Raw genomic sequence first — 21172 nt, 5'->3', positions numbered from 1 at the left:
GATTGATATGATATCTAATATTTTGATGAATTGGTTAGAACGTGCAGTTGTGTTTAAAATTTAATACAAGTGTTTTTAATATATTCTACATCGATTAGGTTGACAGAATGACTTGATGATATCTTGAAAAATTAATTAGAACATTTCGAAGGTTGGGGACTAATTTAAAATTCGAATTATTCTATGTATGTTTTAAAATTTGATGTAAATATTATAAATATATTCCACAATCGAATGAATGAATGAATGATTTGATTGATATAATATTGATACTAGACAAAGTATTGTACATGGTGTGAAATTTATTTTGTTTTAAGATAATTTGTAATTTAAGGTAATTTAAGATAAACAAATTAGAAGAATATTAGATTTTGTGACTAAAGTTATGGTCTGATTAATTAAATAATTCGATCTGGACTAGATAATTTTATTATTTTCATATTTATATAACTTATTTTAAATATATCTTTGGTTGACATTTCACTTTTGTGCAGTCAAAATATTGGTTGACATTTCACTTTTGTGCAGTCAAAATAAAAGTCTAAGCTTTAATTAAATAATAAGCGTTTAAACTATACCTTTTAATTTATTTAAATATCTAATTTTTTTGTCGCGTATTAAATTATAATTTCGTAATTGTTATGGGTTAAACTATTATCCTCCATTAAAGAAAATCAAAGTCAATTGAAATTAAATTTTGTATCATGTCAATTTCTGATTGGTTGAAGGAATTTTTCTAATATGGAGATAAGAGTCGAGGTCATAATAATTATAAAATTATAATTTAGGTACTTTAAAAAAAATGTAGTTATCAACAAGTGTTCAATGTAATTGTAAGATACATTATATTTTTAAAGAAGAACATAAATTTTAATCTGTAGTGATGGCATTATTAGTAGAGATAACTATGAACCCGAACATGGATAATAAAATAAATATGAATAATACAAAAAAAAAATGATATAGTTTAAAAGCTTATTATTCAATTAAGTCAAAATTTAAATATAATATACACGTCAATTTTTGAGAGGGTTAAACTTTTAATTGTTAATTAGAAAAATAGAAGTGCTATATATTAGCGAGCCCACTTTATGTGCTTATGATCAATTTGTGAGTTGAGACATTTGTGAGTTCAAGATTTTGTTAGCTCAAATCATCAAAATCACATAATTAACATAAATAAAATGTTTGCCATCCACATGTCATGTATATTCATTCTCCAAATCCAAATCAACCTACGACGTCAAAGCATTAATAGGTTGACTAACTTACAAAGAGTTTGAAACTAATATGTGAGCAATATGTAATATGTTAGGAATTATAAAAGAAAATTCCCACAAAAACTTTGGGTGTGCCTAAAAGGGGTCAAAATACCTTCTTGCCTAACTAGATTTCCAACTCTCGCCTCTTCTCTCTAATATTGTTCCAACATCCTCATTCTAGTCAATTTATCCACAATTTTGGTCAATTTTAAGATGTTCAAAGGTCTTTAGAGTTGTTAAGATAAAGCATTGTAATATTGAGTTTGAAATTACATTTTATGAAAAAAGTGACATTTACTATAAGTCTATCTGACATGAATAACAATAATTGTGAAAGGGATATTTTTCACTCTTTTGCTTTCTTATGATGGTTTAATCGTAATTTGTAACTTGTGCCACGCTTTTAGATTATCTGTCATTTATTATTATTTTATTAAAAATACTATTAAATAAAAATAAAATTATTAATTCAATTATATAAACTAAAAGATATAAATTTTATGGAGAAAATATAGAAAATTTTTAGCGTTTTTAGATAAAATTAAAATCACTCTTACATGTAATTAATAATTCAAGAGTCAGATACTTTTTTTTAAATAAAATAGAGCATATATTAAAAATCAAAATACGGATTGATACAAAGAACAACAATAGGCATCAAATTTCAATAATGCCTTAATACAAAGAAGGGAAACCCTACAAATACACAAAAGGTGTTTGAATAATCCTATCGAAAGCCGCTCCCTAATCGAGCCAACTTATCCGCACATTGATTCCTCTCTACTCGAGTGAAACTTTGGTAAACTTAAGCAAGAAAGACCTGCAATCATTAACAAGAATGGAAAGCGCAATAATATTAGCATTATCAATCTCAATCAGTTTAAAAGAAATTTCAGAATCACTCTCAACATTAATATTTTTAATGCTGAGTGCAATCCATCCTTTATTGCCCATAGCTCCGCTTCAATGCTTGTGATTCAAGGGATATGTTTACATGACCCACTGATCCATTCTCCCTTATGATTCCTTAAAATAACCCTTTCCCCTCCTTTGCCCAAATTTCTGATTGAGGAGCTACCAGTGTTGATTTTGATGGTTCTCACCGCAGGCGGTTTCCAGGAGACTTGAAGGAATATAGGAACAGGTAGAGTTATTCCGGGCGGGGCCGGGTTCATGATGACTGTTACTAGCCAAAGCTTTCCAGAGCCTATTACTCACAAGACGGTGACGGAACAAATGTTCCACTGATTCCAGGTGGCTTTTACCATAATAGGGATAGTCCTCATTTTTCTATGACCCTCGTTAAGGGAAATGTGGGTAAGTTTGCCAGTATCCCTATGCGGTTGATACTTGGAGTTGGGCCTGCCACCATGTGATGGGATTGGATCCTCCAAATCCGGATCAAAATGTCTACAGACTGGAAATGGGTTTGGAAAGCAAGGAGTGAGGCATTGTTCTCTATGCATTAAAGGAAGTAATCCAGCCAATGAAAAGGCCAAAGAAAAATGAAAAAATCATTTTATTATCTGACGTGGCTTAGTATTAACCACAGAATATAGAATACTATCTTAAAGTGCAGTGAGAAAATCCGTAGAAGATTGCAGCCCACGTGGAATACAATCCGTTAATCAGTTAGAGGCTTAATTTCACTCTCTTATCTTCGGCAAACGGTTAACAGAGGAGAGAGTTTCTCTCATCATCCTCTCAAAACCGAAACTCGGGAATTTCAACTCATCTTCCACTTTGACTAGCGGTTCACCTCACTGAGTCAACTAAAAGTTATGGCGTTACCTACTCATCAGTTACAGAGATTCCTTGCAATCGAGTTCAATTTCATCTCCAATCCCAAAATCGCTTACAGGAACCAACTAACCGCAACAACGGCGGTAAGATCTAGTCCAAGAAGCCCCTGCCGTTGCTCCGCGATTGCAATAAACGCTCCTTCTTCGCTAACGGATGTTTCCGGGATCCGTTGGGGGTCGACGAGTGTGCAGGGCAGGCGCGAAGAGATGGAGGATGATTTAGTTATACGATCGGACGGTCTTGATGGATTCTCGTTCGCTGCCGTCTTTGATGGCCACGGCGGCGTAGCTTCCGTCAAGTATCTCAGGTATGGTAATTACATATGCGAATTACTAGTATTATTGGTTTCTTTTTTGCATTTTCTATTGTGATTTTATTAGGAAATACTGATTGATTTGAGATGGTTTTGATTAAAACAGGGATGAGCTGTACAAAGAGTGTGTTACAGCTTTACAAGGTGGAATTTTGTTGAACGAAGGAGATTTCAACGCTATTAAGAAGGGGTTAGCGGAAGCTTTTCAAAATGCTGATAAAAAGTTGCTCAACTGGTGAGTAAAAGATTGAAATATGCTTTGGAACTTACAGATATTGATAATGGATTTTAGTTTAATTTTGTAGTCTTAATATGATTTTAGATTTTTGTATATTATTGGTTGAAGGATTAGCTGGTGTTTCATTTTGTTGAAGGCTTGAAAAGATTGGAGACGGCGACGATGAATCCGGTTCAACCGCCACAGTCATGTTAATTGGAAATGAAGTGCTCTTCATTTCTCATGTTGGTGATTCTTGTGTGGTATGGATGCCTATTCCTATTTCAGTTTTTGAATTAAAGCTGTTTTTTCACATTAGAATCCTTAACGCTAATAATAGTTCTGAGTTTCCAAAAACATAGTAGCACTTTGGGAATTAGACAGAAAAATCCTTTTTTTTTAAATTTATTTTTGGATAAGTATGAAATAGGAATTATTTCTTGTTTCGCCTTTTGCTCGACATCACTTTGCGCATCAGCACTACTCTGTCCATGCTCCTGTACAACTTAACTCAAGATTTTGAAACCATTTTGAGAACCAGCTAAGGCTTTTGCCTTGTTTTCAGAAATTTTTTGTTTTTCCCTTACTTTTGCTACTGTGCTGAGGATAACCTTCAATAAACTGCTCCGACTCTTGTTCAACAAACCCTTTACTCTTTAAGGGGATTATATCACTTTTTCATTCTTTTTTCAGCTGATACATTGATGCAGGTTTTGTCTTGTGCTGGAAAAGTACAAGTCTTGACTGATTCTCATCGACCCTATGGCAGCAACAAGGCCTCTTTGCAAGAAATTAGAAGAATCAGAGAAGCAGGTGGATGGGTGTGTTTTTTTAAATTATGTTTTTTTTCTTTTTCTGTTCTTGATGATTTTCTTTTCAGAAGTAGTTATATCATTGATCTTTCTAGCTCAAATGAGAATTATTACATCTTAAGTTATATTAAAACTTTATCAGAAACTCTAGTGCCTCAAACAAGTTTGTCTTACTCACACTGCTCTGATCATAAACTATTTTCTTCTGTAATGTCCATATATAGATTAGCAATGGTAGGATTTGTGGTGACATAGCTGTATCCCGTGCTTTTGGCGACACTCGATTTAAAACGAAGAAGAACGAGTTCGGTTCTTTCCTTTCTCTCAATTTAAAGTCTTCTTTCATAGTAGTTTCTGTATATTTTCCGTACATTTCAAGCATACGTAATAATGCCAATGGTTTGGGATCATTTGCTCAGAATGCTGAAGAAGGGAGTTGAAGAAAAGAGATGGTCTGAAAAATTTATTTCTCGGTATGTCTTCGATGGATCCTTTGTTTCCTCTTCCCTCTTTTGATATAGGTTCGTCTAGCCTTTGTTTTTGCTTTACAAGTCAGATTTATTAGAGTAACATCTAGCTGAAGTGGTTTTTCTTAATTAGCATAAGTGAGATGACCATTTGATTTATTTCAAACTTACAAGATTGTTTGTTTATCAATGTTTATTTTATTTCAGTGTAGTGTTCAATGATGACTTGGTCATAGCATCTCCAGACACTTTTAAAGTAGCTCTTGGATCAGATGCAGAATTTGTCCTGTTGGCATCTGATGGTTTATGGGATTACATAAACAGGTTTTCTTAGCTATATTTGCTTTTTAACTCTTGCTGTTGCGTATGAAGTCTGCCTTATTAGTATGCTGTAAATTCAGTTTGGAAAGGATGCGATTCTGAGAAACCTATTATTTTCTTCTTTCAGTTCAGACGCAGTTGCTTTTGTTCGAAATCAATTACGAGAACATGGAGATGTTCAGGTGACCTTTACATTAAACCGAACATTACCACAACTAACTATATCATATCCTCTAGTTCTTATCAGATGTTTATAAGCTTGCAGATTCTTACCTCGGTTTAGTTATAATTTTCTCCTTATTCCTGATTCAGGTAGCATGTGATGCACTTGCACAAGCCGCTCTGGTAATTGCAAGAGTTATCTGTATCTTTGAATTCATTTTACTTATACATACGTTTGTGCTGCACCAGTTCCAGTAACCATAGAAATCGTATCATACCATGCAGGATAAAGGCTCAGAAGACAATGTCAGCATTATCATAGCTGATTTCGGGTATGCAGCTTTCCCTACCAGTAATAATTGCTGCTATGCTTTTGTAGAGTTTAAGCTGAGCTGACAGGATAATATTTGGATCAACCTCTACTAGAAAACCAACGATTAGTTTTCTTTTTTCCCTCCTTATTGAATAATTAATGCGTAGTTATGATATTAGTCTTTAAACTAACCATTACCAATACTTTCCCTTCTTAAAGTCTTTATTGCAGCCAGCCAGCCACCAGCTAAATTATATGAGCAGTTACTATGAATCAAAATCCTATATAATCTTCAAAACTAGAAAGAACAGTCTGGTCCTTGTCCTTGGTCCTTTATTGCAACATTAGATGGTAGCTTGACGGAAAACAAAATAGGAACTACAAATAAATTACTATTAAGTGAAAAATGCTGTTGGTCTTGCTGGTTTGGGATTTACATAATATTCTCGTGTATATATGTATATGTATATGAGATCATACTGCCCCTGTTAAGTTTTGTGTTCCCTTGATTTGACCTTTGCACAGGCATACTGAATGGCAGAAATTGCCAGTTGAGCAACAAAATTTTCTGTTTGAATTTGGCCAAGTGATAGCTACAGTAGGGGTCGTGTCACTTGGAATATGGTTGTCATCTCAGGTTTCTTTTTGAATTTTACTTAATCAGTTGTGTATATATATATATATGAACACGTAGATTTCACAGTAGTCTGGATAATGGAAACTGTATATGATTAGCTAGCACTTTTGGAGAACTTGATGTAGGCAACTTTTAATGATTCAGAGTGTTATTGTTTTCTTTTCTTTTCTCTGCATTTCTTTTTGAAATTTACTATTGAAAATAGCACATAGCGTTACGTATTCGTATGAGAAAATATGATCCTTCATGAATTTTTTTTTTTTTTAAATTAGTATACATATCTACCAGTACCACTCACTTCAAACCCGAGTAATGAAACCACATACTACATTAGATAAAGCCATCGACATCTTTTGCATTTATTACCAATAGATTTTTCCAGCAATCATGTAACAAGATCCAAATTTCAAAAGTGTTTTTTTTAAAAAGAAAATTCGAACTTGATTATTTGATGGTCGACTTGTAAGATCCTAAATCCAATTCTTGATATAAATTACTTAAAATAAAGTTTAAATATACTGGAAAGAAACTGTAGATATGGTGCTGTTGTAAGGATATTGATGATTTAGCATTTTTTTCCCCATATAATAATCATAATTGGTCATTGTTCTTGCGTGATCAATTCCTTGATTTGTTTGTACTTTGTATAATAATATTTTCAGGATTGGATTAGTTGATAAAATGTTTGGTTAAAAATAAATTTATGAGAAATTAATATTAATTTCAAGATTAATAATCATATTATCTATTAAAATTTTTATTTATTTTTATTTATATTTTCATGTGCAAAAGAATTAATGGCAAATGAATCTTAAGAATATAATAAAGTTCAGTGACCACTTACGTTTTGGATAATCATATTTATTAACAATGAACACAAGTGTTCATTATGTATTACTTGAATAATTATAACTTCTTGTTAATAATCAATTAACCTAAATTTTAATAACAATCGATAACTTATCACTTTTAAATAATAAAACCCTTGATCAGTAACTAAATATTATAACTTTTAATTATTTACCAATGAAATACTATATATTTTAAAAATAATCCAACACAAAATTATATCATAATAATAGCAATGGATGAACAATAAAATTTGATGTTCCAATTTATATCTTTGAGTACTATAACTTATAACATAATAGCTACAAACCCTTTTGGACTTTAACTTAAAAAGTAAGGTTGTACTTATAGCAATTTTGAGATCATAAGTTCGAGATATTTTATGTAGATTATAAGTGATTTTTTAAAAAAAATTATTTTAATTTTGTATAGTTAAAATTTATTTTGATTTAAGTTCAGATATATTTTAATTATTAATTTAATTATATTTTGTAATTATTATTACTAATTAAATTATTCAAATGTATTATTTATAATTATATATAATTTTACCTATAACCTGTAAAAAACCTTATGGCATATCTATAGATTATTATATTCATGCTGCCATTGTCCTTAATCCATCTTTCTTGGAGAAAATAAAATGTCGTAAAAACAACAATATAGTATATATAGCTATACATTTATATATACATTAGTATATATAGCTATACATTTATATTTACATTCTCAACACCAAGGAAGTAAAAGGAAATAGGCAACAAAAAGTAATTACACAAACATAAATTTCAACACCAATAGAGAGTTTAACAACATATTTAATTATTACTGAACTATATTACATGCCCAATTACTCATTACCCACAAATGAGTAGTTTTATTTACTCCCTAAAAAAAACTATTTAATATCACCATAAATAATTTATATATCATGCCTTTCTAATTATTACTCAGATAAGATAGTCCCAACCTCTTAAAAGGAGTAATACAATTATTTCTACTTGTTTCGTAAGTATATAGAGTAGTAATTAGTTGATTTGATTATTTCATATAATAATACAAATATGTTATAAATATCAAGGCTTGCCAGGTTTCTTCCTAGGGTCGTGCTCGTGCTTTTGGTTAGCGCCAGTATCATTATAATCTTGCATTCCACCCAGCATCATCAGCTTCCTCACTGTCCTCATTTGGATCATCATCATCTCCTTCCCACCCTTTATTATAATTAAAATCATCAACACCATTTCCCCAAATATATATATGTATATATATAATTGAATTTATACCTACATTATCTGCGTTAATTTGCAATGCATATATACCAGCAAAGCAAAGCAAAGCTCAAAGATTAATTGTGGAAGGAATGAGGAATACCCGTTCAACTGAGTATTCTGCAGCTTGCTTCATGCCACCATGAAGCCCTTCTTCAACCATGCCTGACCACAACAACGAAAACAAGTAGTACTCTCTCGTCACTGATTTGGTTAATACATATATATATATATATATGTAAGCTTAGAGTATTAGATAAATAAATACCATGAGAGAAAGGCATGAGGAGGAGCAAAGACACCAGAAGAAAAGTCTTGAACCAAGGAGCTGCTGCCATGGCTGATATTTTAATTAAATGAATATGTGGAATAATGGGCAAGGGAAGCTGTGCTTTTATATTGGTAGTTGAGGTTCAATAGGCATATATCTATGTCCATGGTGAGAATATTAGACAGGACAGCAAGCTAAGCTTAAGGTTATTGTATGCAGTTGTGAAGGTGGTGGACTGGGTGCACTGCATATCCACAGTCCTCTCAGACCCCACCCAATAGCAACAGAAGTATGATGGTGTGCATTCATTCCCCCCACACAATTCCTTCAAAGTCAACTACACTGTTTTTGTCTGCATCATAAAATGGCAAAACCATTTTGTATCATTTTATACAACACAACACCACAAACACACTGGTTACCCCCCTTTTCCTTTGCATGCCTCAATATATCCCTACCCTTTCCAATTTTAGGGTTAAATGAATCTTCTTGGGATATGTATTTATATAACCCTTGAAAAGAAAATAAAAATTATAATTTCTTAGAAAAAACAGTTAAATCTCTTGTAAAGATATCATTATATTGTATAATTTTTTATAAAAATTGTTCATCGTTTTCAGAGGCATAAAATAACCTTCAATGTATATAGCATTTTCTATTTAAGTATTTAAAACTTCTTTTTATTAAAATGATAATTAAACCATCGTGTCACGCATTTTAATTAAAGATGTGTAATCAACTTTTTTAAAAAAAATAAGATGAAATTAATAATTTAAATATTAATTTTAATTAAAAAATTGCGGTACGGGTTAATTTTGCATTTAATTTTATTTTGGAAAGTGGAAACCTGCAAATTCCAATTTCATTCCACCTGTGTATCATTAATAAGCAGTGGAGAATAGTGGTTCTAAAAATGAAAATTCCCTTCTTTATATCCGTGGTACCAAACATCACTTTTATTGAGCATAGTGGCTTTAGATCCTCATGTTTGAAATAAAAAACAATTAAAAAAAAAAAGGTTTTCAATATCGCTTTCAATGCAAAGAGGATTAAATTCAAAGGGGAAATTAGTGGCCTAAAGATCAGATGAAATCAAATGAAAAAAAAAAAATGGGACAGAGAGAGAGAGTTGAAATTTGGCCACTTCATTTTTCTCCATTAACGGGAGCACCACCTTCGGGGTGCATTTTTTCTTCTATATGCATTATACGCTGCATAATGCTATGCAGGTTGAGTGAAGGTGCCCCCCCCCCCCCGGGTCTCTAAAACCCTTTTTCCAAACAATACCGGTTTTTATGCATAATCTTTTTTCAATTCTTAAATCGGAACAAAAACAAATTCAAACTTATGTTTTCTTGATTATTACAATAACACCGTATCATGAATATTCTGTGTATGTTTATGATTTACATGTTAAACCCGGATATGCTCGACATTATTTATTAAAGAAAAAAATAAGACACCCCCAAAGACATCACTCTAATTTAAACATTGAAGACAATGTTGAAAAGAACAGTCCTTGCGAATTGTAAAACAGAAATAGAAGAAATCACTAGCCGAACTATTATGCTAAATAAATGCCGACTATATCTGAGTTCATGCACCAAACTCAGTTGAAAAATCAACAAATTGATCGATGCACGAAACCTTAAATCCATATATCTATAAATGGTAGGGATTTTTACGGTATGAATGGTTTAAGTACAAGAATAACACTCAAAGTGGCATGTACTATTCATTTTGGATGCTTACCATATATAAAGTTTCCATATATTTGGGTTCCCTCTCTGATTTTTTATCCATCATGCAATAACTAGTTTTTTCATTGCTATTTAGGCCATGAAAGTAACTCATCCGCTGAAAATATAAGGAATTGACAAATAAAAAAGCTGAATTAATCTGATTCAATGAATGAAGCAAAAAGGCCAAAGCCTCAATTTCATTAAAACCAATAATAATAATAATATAATAATAAGGCAACACAGAAATAAGTTGCCTCATTAAACTTTGTTTAATGTCATATGCCCAAATTGTGATTATAATAGTATCACTTTTCTCTAAGCAGTGATAACCAAAAATACATTTATAAAAAAAAAAAAAGAACAACAAAATGAAAAACAGTTGTATACCCCAAAGAAACGCAAAGACAGAAAAATTCTATGAATGCATGAGATGGAACAATTTTGACTCCCAAACTAAGTAAAACTAACGAATGAAATGAATTCTAATGAATGCAATGCTGAATGTGGTTAATCCTCGACCCGACCCCGAACCAAAATGTATAAATGAAGCAGAGGAGATTTAAATACAAGCCAGCCGGAAGTACTTACTTCATAAATATGCAGATTTGAGCTTCAAAAATAAGGATTGATAGGTGATGGAATAAGGACTGACAATGGTTGATTTACAGCAGTTGAGATTTCTTTAAAGTGCTGCAGCGTTGTTTGAACCAGATGATCGATCATCCATTCCATCAAACTAGATTTACTGGGAGAAAACCACGTTAAAGGAAAAACTGATGCTCGTGTTGACATGTAAGTGTGATCAAGCTACCTGACTCCACTCCTTATGCATGTCCAAATTCATGATCCCCTCCCCCTACTCCGCTCATTCGAGACCAAAAGATATTCTCTTTATGCAGGCGTTCGTTGACTTCTCTGAAATTGTCTGTATCCAGTTCCTTCATGATTAAAAAAAATGGAATCTGACCCCATGATGCTGATGCAAATGTTAGTGACAACATAAAGACTGGTAACTTCTGTTGTCTGACAATGGTGATGACACGACACATGCAACCCAAGACCCTAGACATTCCCAAATGCATGGACTTCGAAAAGAAATAAACATGCTGAATGGCAACACCCTCAAACAGAAATGGCACGACTAATGGCCAACTTGGCCCATTCAGCAGATTCTTTAATCATAAGGTCTTCTGAAGACAAGCATTCATTCAAAAAGTCTTTGCTCGAGACAGATTGCTGTATCATAGAACCAGCATCACTTCCTAATGTATCAGCTAGATCACCAAGGACTCCAATGGCAGTCTTCATCACCACATCATCCCTATAGGAAATACGATACATTAAAATAAGTTGATAACCACAGGTTAGAAAGGCATAGTACTGTAAATTTGAATAGAACTCACATGTCTTTCTCCATGTATATGCCATCCAAAAACTGGAGGATGTGAGGTGCATAAGGAATCAACAGCTGGGTTTTGGGAGAGTTCTTAAACCCTTGAAAAATCCCGGAATATGCCTCCAGGATTCCGTTTCTAAGGGAGTTTGTGTACTCTACCAATTCATCATCACCTGCTATATGGGTAGACAACTCTGCAGCGCTCTGAAGTGCAGACATGGCCCACATTAGATACTTTTCAAAATACTCTCCCACTGCCAATGCAATGTCACCAAAGCATGAAAATATAGGAGGCTTCACAGAGCGATGCAACTGGTTGCTCGACAAATTCTTGAGAAGTTGTGTCATAATACCATCACAGTAAGGCACAATTTTTTCCTCCAGTGCCCTGGAAATATCACCCACAACACCAACTGTCACAGCACAGACCTGGTACTCTTCAAAATTCTGAAGACCCATTTCCAAGTACCTATAAAACTCCGGCATGTATTTTGCAAAATCTGCTCCTGTTACATAAGCAAGAGCTCCAATAGCAAGCATGGCCTCCTCATGTACGGTAGCACTCCTACAAGCAAAAACCCGAAGGAAAAGTCCCATAATCTGATCTGCATACTGCATGAACACATATTTCGTTGGTTCTGATGCACCAAGCTTTTGAATAATGACTTGTAAACACCCACAAAGAAGGCCTTGCAATTCACTCTGCTTTTCCCTTTCATCGGATGAGAGTTTCTGGCCCTCAAGAGTGTTGTGAAGCTCCATCATGATGACAGGAACCAATTGCAACACCAATGGAGCAGTCTCATCAGTTGAACACCTCACCACTTCATTCAGTGTCTCATAAGCAGCAGTCCTCAGCCGAGATTCACCGGCATCTTCTCTGTGAGTGACAGTCAGAAGGGACTGGACAATTTCCTGGAAAAAGGGAGTTAAAGGAGATGATGGACCCATCTCCTCATAACCTTGAGCAAGAAAATAGAGAGCACCACAGGCCTTCTCAGCAACATTTGGAGTGTCCTTCATGCTCTGTAGCAGAACTGTAATAATCTGTTGGCAATTTGCTTGACTGATGATGGGAGAATCAACAACTGAACCATGAAGAAATTCAAAGATACGTCCCAGGGTCCAGGCTGTTGTGTCTTTGACATGGCTATTGGGGTCCTTTGTCAAAGCACTGAGCATAAAAGTAAGGGCAACATTCACAAGGGGTATTAACTTTTCTGGAGAAGGGCCCTCCAAGATTGAACCAAAGGCATAAGTTGCCGCCTCCCGCTGCCTCCAATCCTGTTTTGAAATATTTTCCTCAATAAATGGCACAACAAGAGGTACTATATCATCTCCAACAGTCCTTGCAACCAAACCAAGACATGTTCCACCAGCCATTGCAATATTCCAAGCGCCTTCATCCTGATCCTGATCCTCCTCCTGCTTCAATAGTGTCTCCAAAAGCATAGGAACGAGGGCAGGGAGCGCCTGCTTGATAAAATAAAAGCAAGGAATATCTGAGTCACCAGTGAAATCACCTCCATATTCTTCCAAAATATCTATCTCCTCATCACATATTGAGCTCCAAAACTCAATGGCTTGAAGAGCAACAGGTTCCTCATCTTCCCTCACAGCCTTTGCTGTAATGTTGAAAATATCTTGAATATATGGAGCTAATTTTTCATAATAAGTTGATGAAATGGATACCAAACATTCGAAAGCAGCTTGTCTTATCCTCACTTCTGGGGACAGCGTTGCCTCACAGACAACTCTCATGATATAATCACGCTCCATGTCATTGCTGAAATTTGCTTGCGCAAACCCCAATGCATTGTAAAGTGCTCTGGTTGCAGCAAGCCTCACATCAGTGTTTCCCTCCGATGAACTCATGCCTTGAACTACAGCTGTAAGAATTTTATTTACTTGATCTTGATCGATAACATCAGGGGACACCTCCTCACACAAATATCCAAGTGTCTCCAAAGTGGCTTGCTTAGCTTGAGCTGGTAGCTGATGAACATTTGATAAAAGTGAACCTATTAACTCAGGCCACTGTTTATGTGGCAACTCAATGCCAGCAACCTTTGCAATGACTTGAGATGCAGTTGAACGAGCATCCAATACCGGAGATGTCAAAGTCTTCAGCAAGCATGCCTTAATCTGGCTTTTTGCATTGCCATCCAATGACAACCATCTTTGAACAAGCTCAAACTTCCTGTGTTGTTCCTTGGCAACCAATGCATTCTTAAGTACCAAACCCGCTAATTTACGTGTTTCAACAGGCTTCTCCTCATTTGCCAACTCTCCAGAAAGCGAGACCAAAAAAACAGGAAGGTTTTGCTCCTGAAACTGTTTCAAGCTATCTTCTGCATTTTTTCGCACAGCTCCATCTATTGATTGTGCATTCAGAAGCACCTGTGTAACCTCCATAGCCATAATATTTCTGAAAGCATCAATGATTCAATAAATTAGATAAACAGTAAGTCAGAGGTAAATAAGGTAGATATTCTAAAACCCCATTCCAGAAAAACATAAAAGGTACCAAAAATAAAATAAATAAGAAGGAAACGCATACTGTTACCTTACAATTCATCGAAAAGAGTAAATGACAATAACGAGAATAAAACCAATATGCAGTTAAAAAATAAATGAAATAATCAAATCGATCCAAGAAAACCCTATTGTCATTTCTACTTACCTAGCAGCTGAAATGAACACTTGAATATTAAAGATCAATTGTGCCAATTGGATATTAAAAACTTAAAATCTGAAATGTAACAGATAAAACCAAAGATAAACCTAGATCGAAGTAGATTTAAATTAAATAAAGTCAAACACTTAAAAATTCGATCACTCAAATCTTGGGAAGGAAATGAAGATAACACTTGAATTAGTATTACAAATAAACAGATAGCGAATCAATGCATTCAATATCAAATATCCAAAATCACTATTAGAAACCCTAATTTCAAATTAACATGAAATTTGTAGAGTGGAGTTTAACAAAATAATCTTAAAATTCAGATGCAAGCTTTACCTTTCACCGATCGGAGAAGAGCGGCTGAATAAGACGCTAATAATTGGAGAGAGAAAACGCAAAAAAGGAAGAACGAGAAGCAGACGCGGATTTGGAGCTGGACTCAATAATTTATACAAACAATATAATTTTTAAATTACTTTTTGAAAAGGAATTAGTTTTTGAATTTATTTTATTTCAAATGCATTACGATAATGTATTTTACTTCCCTAACTATTTTATTAAAATGATAATTTGAGTTTAGGATTATCTTAACATCCCAACCTCTAACTTATATTTAATAAGCTACATCATATCATTTAATAAAATTAGCGGATTGAATTGTAACTCCAATATTTTCTTACAAAACTGTAAGAGATTTTTAATAAAAATTTATAATTTTTTTTTACATTTTCATATTTATTTTATTGTTCGTATTTAAAGTTTAAGTGTTTATAAATATACTCTTTTATCTTATTTAAAAGTTAGAAGGATTTATAGATAAAATTATACCTTGTATAGTACAAATGATATCATTACTATTATGATAAATTGAAAATATATATTTCAACACGCATAACATCCTCCACTTGAGAGCTAAAAAGAATTAGGCATCTTTTATTATGGTATAGAAAAACAAAAATAAAACTATAGGTGAATAAACATGGATATATATATAAATTTTACCATGGACCCACTTGATAAAAACAAAGAAAAGATTTGCAAAAATAAAAATATAATATATTTAAATAGATGGTTAATAACCCTTTCTGGTTCAGCTCTTATCTTTTTTCATTTATATTTTGTGGCTGGCTTAAACTTTGGTTAATAATTCGTTGTAATACCATTATTAAGACAGATTTTAATAACTATAAAAGGAAAAGTTCTTCCTAAATCTCTACGATTATTTTATTCAAAGTTATCCTATCTTGTCCTCTTAGAACATATTTTCATAAACTTCAAATTGATCCTATCCCATTTAAATAGTTATTTTATAGAACTTCTTATTTGGCCTTAATTTTATATATAAATTATTATTATAAAATGTTAATCGAATCAAAGATATAGGTAATGCAATTGGTAATTTTATCTATAGTATTCGGAATAAAATTTAAAATTACATATAAACTATCAATGTGCAATATTATATATAAACTTTAATTTTGTATAATTTACATTAAATATTGATATGATTCAATATTCACAAATCACTAACATAATTATCATGTAATATTCTATGTTAAGATATTGTATATACAAATAACTATATTTAATCAATATAAAAATAATTTAATGTATTTAGATTTTTAAAAGTATACATTTAAATCACAATCAAAATTTTATATGTAAAATTGCACTAAATTAAAGACCATGCATCAAATTACATTTTGGACTAAAACTCATGTATAATTTTGATATTTATCCCTTAATCTATAAAATATAATATAATATAATTTATATTGCATATAAAAGGAAAATAAAGGAAATTTAAGAATGAATGCTTGATATTTGAACAAACTGACTCCAGAATTTGGTAAAATTCAAATCAAAGAACCCAAAAAGAAACGCAAACCAAAAGAACAATGATGGGATGCAGGATGGAATGCTCCCCGCCTCCCCCACAAAAAAAAAAAAATGCAGCATGTGGATAACCACCAAACTCCATTTATATGTACCAAAAAGACCAAACCCCATCAATAAAAAAAAAGAAGCGGTGATGGTTAAATGAAACCCAACTGATGTGTACTTGACAAAATATGTGGCAGAACACTAGGGAACCAAAACTGGGTGAGACAATGGTGAAATACAGTACATGAGATATGTCTTTGAAGTATTGCCGCACTTGAACCACATCCTCAGCCATTCATCCCAATGGACCTTAAATTGACAAATCACAAGGAGAGTGGTAATACAGCAAGTGACCGAGGTACCTGACTAGTTATTGAATCTGACATGTTACGGTTCCTAATTCCTCCCCCTTTGAACCGTTCGAGTTTGAAAGATTCCCGCTATTTCATGAATGAAATTGGAACCCGACTCCATGATGATGCAAGAGTTAATGACAACGTGAAGAGTAGTGACTTTAGTTGTCTTGACAATCGGGATGACTTGACAAAGGAGATAAAAAGTTTGATTCTCTGAAACCATCCCAATCCACTTCATGAATGACATAAGAATCCGACCCCATCATGATAATGCAAGAGTTAGTGACAACGTGAAGACTAGAAACTTTCAGTTGTCTTGACAATGGCGATGACTTGACACATGCAATCTCAGACCTCGACTTAAACACACCAGGATGCATGGATTTCCGAAAGAAAATAAAAAATGCCAAATGGCAACACCCTCAAACAGAAATGGCACGACTAATAGCCAACTTGGCCCATTGAGCAGATTCTTTAACCAGAAGGTCTTCTGAAGACAAGCATTCATTCAAAAAGTCTTTGCTTGATACAGATTGCTGTATCATAGAACTAGCATGATTTCCTAATGTATCAGCTAGATCACCAAGGACTCCAATGGCAGTCTTCATGACCATATCATCCCTATAGGGAAAAAAAAAACATTTAAGTTAATAACCACTCGTTAGAAGACATAGTCATTAGTTAGAGAAAAAGCTTAAAACAGGAGACTTTTATTTAATAGAACTCACATGTCTTTCTCCATGTATATGCCATCCAAAAACTGGAGGATGTGAGGTGCATAGGGAATCAACAGCTGGGTTTTGGGAGAGTTCTTAAACCCTTGGAAAATCCCAGAATATGCCTCCAGGATTCCGTTTCTCAGGGAATTTGTGTACTCTACCAGTTCATCATCACCTGCTATATGGGTGGACAAATCTGCTGCGCTCTGAAGTGCAGACATGGCCCACATTAGGTATTTTTCAAAATACTCTTCCACTGCCAATGCAATGTCACCAAAGCATGAAAATATGGGAGGCTTCACAGAGCGATGCAACTGGTTGCTAGACAAATTCTTGAGAAGTTGTGTCATAATCCCATCACAGTAAGGCACAATTTTTTCCTCCAATGCCCTGGAAATATCACCCACAACACCAACTGTCACAGCACAGACCTGGTACTCCTCAAAATTCTGAAGACCCATCTCCAAGTACCTATAAAACTCCGGCATGTATTTTGCAAAATCTGCTCCTATTGCATAAGCAAGAGCTCCAATAGCAAGCATGGCCTCCTCATGTACGGTAGCACTCCTACAAGCAAAAACCCTAAGGAAAAGTCCCATGATCTGATCTGCATACTGCATGAATGCGTACTTGGTTGTCTCTGATGAACCAAGCTTCTGAATAATGACTTGTAAACAACCACAAAGAAGGCCTTGCAATTCACTCTGTTTTTCTCTTTCATCAGATGAGAGTTTCTGGCTCTCAAGTGTGTTATGAAGTTCCATCATGATGACAGTCACCAATTGCAATACCAATGGAGCTGTCTCAACGGTTGAACACCTCACCACCTCATTCAAAGTTTCATAGGCAGCAGTCCTCAGCCGGGAGTCCCCAACATCTTCTCGGTGAGTGACAGTGAGGAGGGACTGGACAATTTCCTGGAAAAAAGGAGTTAGAGGAGATGATTCACCCTCACCCTCGTAACCTTGAGAAAGAAAATAGAGAGCACCACAGGCTTTCTCAGCAACATTTGGAGTGTCCTTCATACTCTGTAGCAGAACTGTGACTATCTGTTGGCAATTTGCCTGAGTGATGATGGGCAAATCTACAGCCGAACCAAGAAGGAATTCAAAAATACGTCCAAGGGCCCAGGCAGTAGTGTCTTTGACTTGGCTATTGGGGTCCTTTGTCAAAGCACTGAGCATGAAGGTAAGAGCTACATTCACAAGAGGTATTAACTTTTCAGGAGAAGGGCCATCCAAGATTGAACCGAAAGCATAAGTTGCTGCCTCCCGCTGCCTCCACTCTGGTTTCATTATATTCTCCTCAACAAATGGCACAACAAGAGGGACGATATCATCTCCCACAGTCCGCGCAACCAAACCAAGACATGTTCCCCCAGCCATTGCAATATTCCAAGCCCCTTCATCCTGATCTTGATCTTCTTCCTGCTTTAACAGTGTCTCCAACAGCATAGGAACAAGAGCGGGGAGTGCCTTCTTGATAAAGTAAAAGCAAGGTACATCAGAGTCCCCAGTGAATTCACCTCCATATTCTTCCAAAATATCTATCTCCTCGTCACATATTGAACTCCAGAATTCAATGGCTTGAAGAGCAACAGGTTCTTCATCTTCCCTAACAGCCTTTGATGTGATGTTAAAAATATCTTGGATGTAAGGTGTTAATTTCTCATAGTAAGTTGAAGAAATGGAGACCAAACACTCAAAAGCAGCCTGCCTTATCCTCACTTCAGGGGACAAAGTTGCTTCACAGACAACTCTAATGATATAATCACGCTCCATGTCATTGCTGAAATTCGCTTGAGCAAATCCGAGTGCATTGTAAAGTGCTCTGGTAGCTGCAAGCCTCACATCAATATTTCCTTCAGATGCACTCATACCTTGAACTACAGCCGTAAGTATTTTATTTACTTGATCTTGATCAATAACATCAGGGGAGACCTCCTCACACAAATAGCCAAGCGTCTCCAAAGTGGCTTGCTTAGCATGAGCTGGGATCTGATGAACATTTGATAAAAGGGAACCTATCAATTCTGGCCACTGTTTTTGGGGCAGCTCAATGCCAGCAACCTTTGCAATGACTTGAGATGTAGTTGAACGAGCATCGAATACTGGAGAAGACAAAGTCTGTAATAAGCATGCCTTAATCTGGCTCTTTGCAGTAGCATCCAACAACAACCATCTTTGAACAAGCTCAAATTTTCTGTGCTGCTCCTTAGCATCCAATGCATTTTTAAGTATCAAACCAGCTAGTTTACGTGTTTCAATAGGTTTTTCCTCATTTGCCAACTCTCCAGAAAGTGAAAGCAAGAAACCAGGAAGGTTCTGCTCCTGGAACTGTTTCAGGCTTTCTTCAGCATTCTTCCGAACAGTTCCATCTATAGATTGCGCATTGAAAAGCACCTGTGTAACTTCCATCCCCTAATATTTCTGAAAGCTTTAACAATTTACACAAAATTAAATAGCTAAATTCACTATAGTTCCAAAAAAATAAAAAACACATCCAAACAAAAGGGAAACTAACATAAAAGAATAATACCAATATGCAGCTAATAATTCAAAACCCTTTTATCATGTCTACTTACAAACCTAGCAACAGTCGGGAACACTTAATCAATTGTGCTAATTCAACAGTAAAAACTTATTTCGAAATTAGACAAGTAAAATCAAAGCAAGATCACAAATCAAGTCATATTTAAATTAAATAAAATACCGCAGAGAAGTTCGATCATTCAAATCTTTCCAAAGAAAAGCTAATACTGAAGTAGGTAATCAAACAGTACCGTATGACATAAAAAAAGAAACCGGTCAAGTCCTTCAACATCCAATACGCAAAATCAGCATCTAAAACCCTTATTATAAAATAAAGAAAAAGGCACATACACACACTTCACAGCGGAGTTCAATGAAATCACCTTAAAATCACGAAAGTTGATGCTGAATTTAGCTTTCACCGATCAAGCAGGTCAGAAGCAGCTGTGCTTAATAAAAACCCTAGAAATTTGGAGAGGGAAAACAAAGGAAATGAAGAACAAAAAGGGGAATAGAGGCAGAAGCGGATTTGAATCCTGATTCAAGTCCGTAAAAAAATTTATCCAATCCGATTTAACATTTTGTGTTAATTTCAATTGGTTGCACATCTGGGCCCAGTTATAAAGTTGAACGACTGTTTTCTATAGGGACCGGACAATTTGATTATTAAGATTTGCTTTATTAAAATAGTCAACCTACTTAACCCTTAAGTTTGCTTTCTAAAAAAACAAAGATAATGATTTGAAAAATTTTAATTCCAGAGAAATTATTTTATTTTATGAATGCTTCTCACCTCATAATAATGATTTCTTTCTAATTATTTAATAATATTTAGTAATTTTTTTATAACATTGATACATAATTTTAAAAGTATTTATCTTGAATTTCAGAATCCAAAACATTGAATCCTAAACATTAACCTTGAATTTCAAACTCAAACCTTGAATCTTAACGTTTAGGTTTCAAGGTTTGAGGTTCGAGATAAAAAATTATCAAAATTATATATCAATGATATAAAAAATTTATTAAAATATCATTAAATAATTGAAAAAAGGCCATGAATAATATGATAAGAATGATCTATAAAATAATTTCTCTCATGAATAGAACTAATATGTTGCATGTTCTTAATTAATAAAAATAAAGAAAAATAAATAAAA

General features: G+C 34.1%; 3 protein-coding genes and 1 long non-coding RNA gene across 5 annotated transcripts; 1 reads left to right on the top strand and 3 right to left on the bottom strand.

Moving 5' to 3' along the window:
• Positions 1–1875: 1875 nt before the first annotated feature.
• LOC128285566 (uncharacterized) lies at positions 1876–2720 on the bottom strand. Its single transcript, XR_008276035.1, has 2 exons — positions 2366–2720; positions 1876–2082 (listed from the first exon to the last, which is right to left on the bottom strand). It is a non-coding gene; the product is annotated as an uncharacterized LOC128285566 (long non-coding RNA).
• A 151-nt stretch (positions 2721–2871) lies between these two features.
• LOC108454403 (protein phosphatase 2C 57) lies at positions 2872–6471 on the top strand. The gene is made up of 11 exons (XM_017752853.2): positions 2872–3372; positions 3485–3613; positions 3753–3858; positions 4306–4416; positions 4632–4711; positions 4827–4880; positions 5082–5198; positions 5323–5377; positions 5508–5540; positions 5643–5689; positions 6196–6471. Exons 1-11 carry the CDS (start codon positions 3044–3046, stop codon positions 6317–6319), a joined length of 1185 nt encoding a protein of 394 aa, XP_017608342.1. The 5' UTR covers positions 2872–3043; the 3' UTR covers positions 6320–6471.
• A 4139-nt stretch (positions 6472–10610) lies between these two features.
• Positions 10611–15200, bottom strand: LOC108456586 (importin subunit beta-1). Its single transcript, XM_017755129.2, has 3 exons — positions 14859–15200; positions 11844–14264; positions 10611–11761 (listed from the first exon to the last, which is right to left on the bottom strand). Exons 2-3 carry the CDS (start codon positions 14255–14257, stop codon positions 11563–11565), a joined length of 2613 nt encoding a protein of 870 aa, XP_017610618.1. The 5' UTR covers positions 14258–14264; positions 14859–15200; the 3' UTR covers positions 10611–11562.
• A 1124-nt stretch (positions 15201–16324) lies between these two features.
• Positions 16325–20687, bottom strand: LOC108456587 (importin subunit beta-1-like). 2 transcript variants are annotated; one of them, XM_017755130.2, is made up of 3 exons: positions 20396–20687; positions 17491–19917; positions 16325–17383 (listed from the first exon to the last, which is right to left on the bottom strand). In XM_017755130.2, exons 2-3 carry the CDS (start codon positions 19896–19898, stop codon positions 17185–17187), a joined length of 2607 nt encoding a protein of 868 aa, XP_017610619.1. In that variant the 5' UTR covers positions 19899–19917; positions 20396–20687; the 3' UTR covers positions 16325–17184. The 2 variants fall into 2 exon arrangements, with proteins under 2 accessions (XP_017610619.1, XP_052878754.1); XM_053022794.1 differs by having other exon boundaries at positions 17491–19910; positions 20396–20686.
• Between the last annotated feature and the right edge of the window lie 485 nt (positions 20688–21172).

The sequence above is a fragment of the Gossypium arboreum genome, chromosome 12 (assembly GCF_025698485.1).
Source record: "Gossypium arboreum isolate Shixiya-1 chromosome 12, ASM2569848v2, whole genome shotgun sequence".
In the NCBI taxonomy this organism is placed as follows: domain Eukaryota; kingdom Viridiplantae; phylum Streptophyta; class Magnoliopsida; order Malvales; family Malvaceae; genus Gossypium; species Gossypium arboreum.
The sequence above is the reverse complement of the archived record's forward strand: the minus strand, read 5'-3'. Positions and strand labels throughout refer to the sequence as shown.